The sequence below is a fragment of the Pseudopipra pipra genome, unplaced genomic scaffold (genome assembly GCF_036250125.1).
Source record: "Pseudopipra pipra isolate bDixPip1 unplaced genomic scaffold, bDixPip1.hap1 HAP1_SCAFFOLD_666, whole genome shotgun sequence".
Classification (NCBI taxonomy): domain Eukaryota; kingdom Metazoa; phylum Chordata; class Aves; order Passeriformes; family Pipridae; genus Pseudopipra; species Pseudopipra pipra.
Genome location: NW_026991159.1, coordinates 4,046 through 7,500, shown reverse-complemented (window position 1 = coordinate 7,500; position 3,455 = coordinate 4,046). Strand labels below are relative to the sequence as shown.

At 75.4% G+C, this 3,455-nt stretch overlaps 1 protein-coding gene across 1 annotated transcript in view; it reads left to right on the top strand.

The window, feature by feature from the left end:
* LOC135408826 (collagen alpha-1(I) chain-like) overlaps positions 1-2,418 on the top strand; it is a 5,509-nt gene extending 3,091 nt beyond the window's left edge. Inside the window, exons 3-4 of the mRNA XM_064643799.1 lie at positions 1-734; positions 788-2,418. The exon at positions 1-734 is cut by the window's left edge and continues 182 nt beyond it. Coding sequence (XP_064499869.1) covers positions 1-734; positions 788-2,418 — 2,365 coding nt within the window. The remainder of the gene's footprint in view (positions 735-787) is intronic.
* Positions 2,419-3,455: the final 1,037 nt, after the last annotated feature.

Sequence of the window (3,455 nt, the reverse complement as noted above, 5' to 3'; positions counted from 1 at the left end):
CCCGGTCCCCGAGGCCCCTTCGGCCGGGGCGGCTCGCTCGGCAGCGGGCGGCGGCGCGGCGACCCGCTGCGCTCTCCGGCGCTACCTGCGGGCGGGGGGCGCTTCCCCCCGAGCCTTTTTCTTTCCTCCCTTTTCTCTCTCGCCTCTCTCTGGCTCGCCGTCGCGGCTCCGGCCGCACCGCCGCCCGGCGCTGCGCGCGGCCGGCACCCACGGGCGCCACCCGGACCCAGGCCGGCACCGGCACCTCGCCTGTTTTTACCCAAGGACACCTGAAAAGCTCGCGGGGCCGCGCGGCCGTCACACAGCTCGGTACGGTGAAGAAGCCCCTCCCCGGCGGGAGGGGCGACACCTCGCCTGCCACGGGAAGCCCACGGGCAGAGGAGACCGCCCGGCCCGAACACCGGCCTCCGCCGCGCCTCTCGGCCGGCCACGGAGGAGCGCCGGCCCGCCGGGGGCCCTCTCCCACGCCTCCCGAAAAGCCTCATCCATCGTCACTCGGGGAACGGCCCCACGGCCACTCTCGCTCAGCCTGCCACTACGCGGAGGACGGCACGTGCCCCAGGCCGCCGACGCCGGCGGCCCGCACGCTACTCTCCACGGCTCTCTCCCGGCCCGGCAGGAGGCGGGTGCCGCCGGACGCCCGGCTCCGGACAACCCACGCTTCCGGCCCCGCCGGGCCCACGGCCGCCCCCCGCAGAGCGGCACACCTCCAGCGTGCGAAAGCGCCACCGAACGTGCCGCGGGGCCACCGGCTTTCGCCCGCCTCGCGGCCGTCGGCTTCCCCCAGAAAGGCCGGGGGACGGCGACGGGGAGAAAAACAAAAAGCCCCCGAGAAAAAAGCACGCGCGCCTCTCGCTCGCCGTGCTAGCCACGGCCGCCCGGGGCTCGGGGCGGGGCCCGCGCCCCTCGCTCCCCGATTCCCTCTCGCTGCCCACGGGCTCGCGCCTCGGCGGCGGCCGGCCGCTGCCGGGCCGCTCTCGCGCTCTCACGCACTTTCTCTTCCCTGGCGCGCTCGGCGTGCTGCGGCTTAAGGCCGCCGGAGCAAAAATCAAAAAAACGGAAAAAAAAGGCCGGGAGGGCGCCCCACTTCGCCCGCAACCCGGCCCCCGGCCGACAGACCTTCGCGGAACCCAGCCCTCCGGCAGCCAGGCCGGCGGGGCAGGCCCGACCGCACGGGCCGCCCGGCCGCCGTGGCTCTCGCGCCGGCCTAAGAGGAGGGAGGGGCGAGGCGCCGCCGCCTCGCCCGCCAACGGCCATCGTGCGTCCCCAGGGCTCCCCGGCGACTCTGTCGGGTTCTCGGTCTGCCGGCGCGGCCGCCGGCCACAGCCTGGCCGGCCGGCGCCGCCGCCTTCGGCCCGCTGGGCGGGTCCCCGGCTTAGGGCCGAGGAAGGGGGAACGAACAAAAGAGCCGAGGCGCGCCGAGGGCGCCGCCTCGCCCGACCATCGGGCGGTCCCGTCACCGAGCCCCTCCGGCAACCGGCCGGGCCCAGGCGAGGCCGCACGCCCACCGCCAGTCCCCGGCACGCCGCCGGCACCGCTGCCGCCCGGCAGCCGAGGACAGGGCGCCGCCACCCAGGCCCGGGCCATCTTCGGGGCTCTCGGGAGGCGGCCGGGGAAAAAGCCCGCGCGGGCTCGGCCCTTCGAGCCCCGGCCGCCAACCGCCCGCAACAATGCCCGCCGCCGCCGCCGGACGACGGGCGCCGGCTTAAGGCCGGCCCACCGAAAGGACGAGACGCCGCCGCCTCGCCGCCCTCGCACACCATCGCCTTCGCCCGGGGCCCTCAGGGAGCCGGCAGCCGCCACCGGCTCGGGCTGGACGCTGCTGTCGGGCCCCCGCGGGCCCCCCTCGGCCGTCCCAGTCCCGCACTCCCTCGGCTGCGCTTTCGCGCTCGGCTCTCGTCTTCCTCTCCCGTCATCGGGCCCGCCCGAGGAAGCCGGTCGAGAGCCCCGCGGCTTTCTCGCGCCGGCCTTCCTGCCGCTCGTGGGGTTGGCCGGCCCGTGGCACGCGCCGAAGGCCGCGCGGCAGCAGACGCGGAAGAAAAGGGGCCCTCGGAACCCGCGCTGCTAGACAACCCCTGCCCACAATACGGACAGACGCGTCCTGGCGCCGCCGCGCCTCCGAAGCGGCTCGAGGCTCCTCAGCGGGGAGGCGCGCGAGAGCAGGCCGCCTCTCGCCTAGACCTAACCGGAGGCGGCGCCCGACAGCGACCCCTTGGCCGACTTCCGGGGCCGGCCGCGACAACAGGTCTACCCCGAAAATGCCGACAGGCGCCTAAGTCCCGCCGGAGCCGGGTAGACCTGGTGGCCCTGCGCCGGGACGCCGCCGGGGCGCAGGCCGCCGGCGGCGGCCGCGGCGGCCGCATCGGCCGGCTCCGGAACCGGGTAGACCTGATGCTCGCCAGCCCCGGAACCGGGTAGACCTGATGCTCGACAGCACCCGGCGGGGCACGAGGCCGGCCGCGCCCGACTGGGCGAACGGGTCGGCCCGGAAGCCCGGGCCAACAGGTCTACCCGCCGGGCTCGGGCACCAGGTCTACCCGCCGGGCCCGGACACCAGGTCTACCCGCCGGGCTCGGACACCAGGTCTACCCGCCGGGCCCGGACACCAGGTCTACCCGCCGGGCTCGGACACCAGGTCTACCCGCCGGGCCCGAACACCAGGTCGACCCGCCTAACCCGAACGCCAGGTCTACCCGCCGGGCTCGGACACCAGGTCTACCCGCCGGGCCCGGACACCAGGTCTACCCGCCATGCTCGGACACCAGGTCTACCCGCCGGGCTCGGACACCAGGTCTACTCGCCATGCTCGGACACCAGGTCTACCCGCCGGGCTCGGACACCAGGTCTACCCGCCGGGCTCGGACACCAGGTCTACCCGCCGGGCTCGGACACCAGGTCTACCCGCCGGGCTCGGACACCAGGTCTACCCGCCATGCTCGGACAACAGGTCTACCCGCCGGGCTCGGACAAGAGGTCTACCCGCCGGGCTCGGACAAGAGGTCTACCCGCCGGGCTCGGACAAGAGGTCTACCCGCCGGGCTCGGACAACAGGTCTACCCGCCGGGCTCGGACAACAGGTCTACCCGCCGGGCTCGGACAACAGGTCTACCCGCCGGGCTCGGACAACAGGTCTACCCGCCGGGCTCCGAGAGCAGCTGTACCCACCGGCACCCCCGCCGCCGAGCCCAGTCGGCCGCCGCCCTGCCACCTTAAGAGAGTCCCAGCTACTCCCCCTCTGGACCCGCGCCGCGGACAACGCCCTCTCTTTCCCACTCGGAGCCCCGGGCAGGAACGGCGGCGCCTCGGCACCCGCCGAGGGCCTCGGCTAAGCGCTCGGAACCCGCTCCAGCCACCCGACTCGGAGAGCGGCTCGAGCCGACGAGCCCGGACCACAGGTCTACCCGCTGCCCCGGGACACCAGGTCTACCCGCCGGCTTCGGACCAGGGGTCTACCC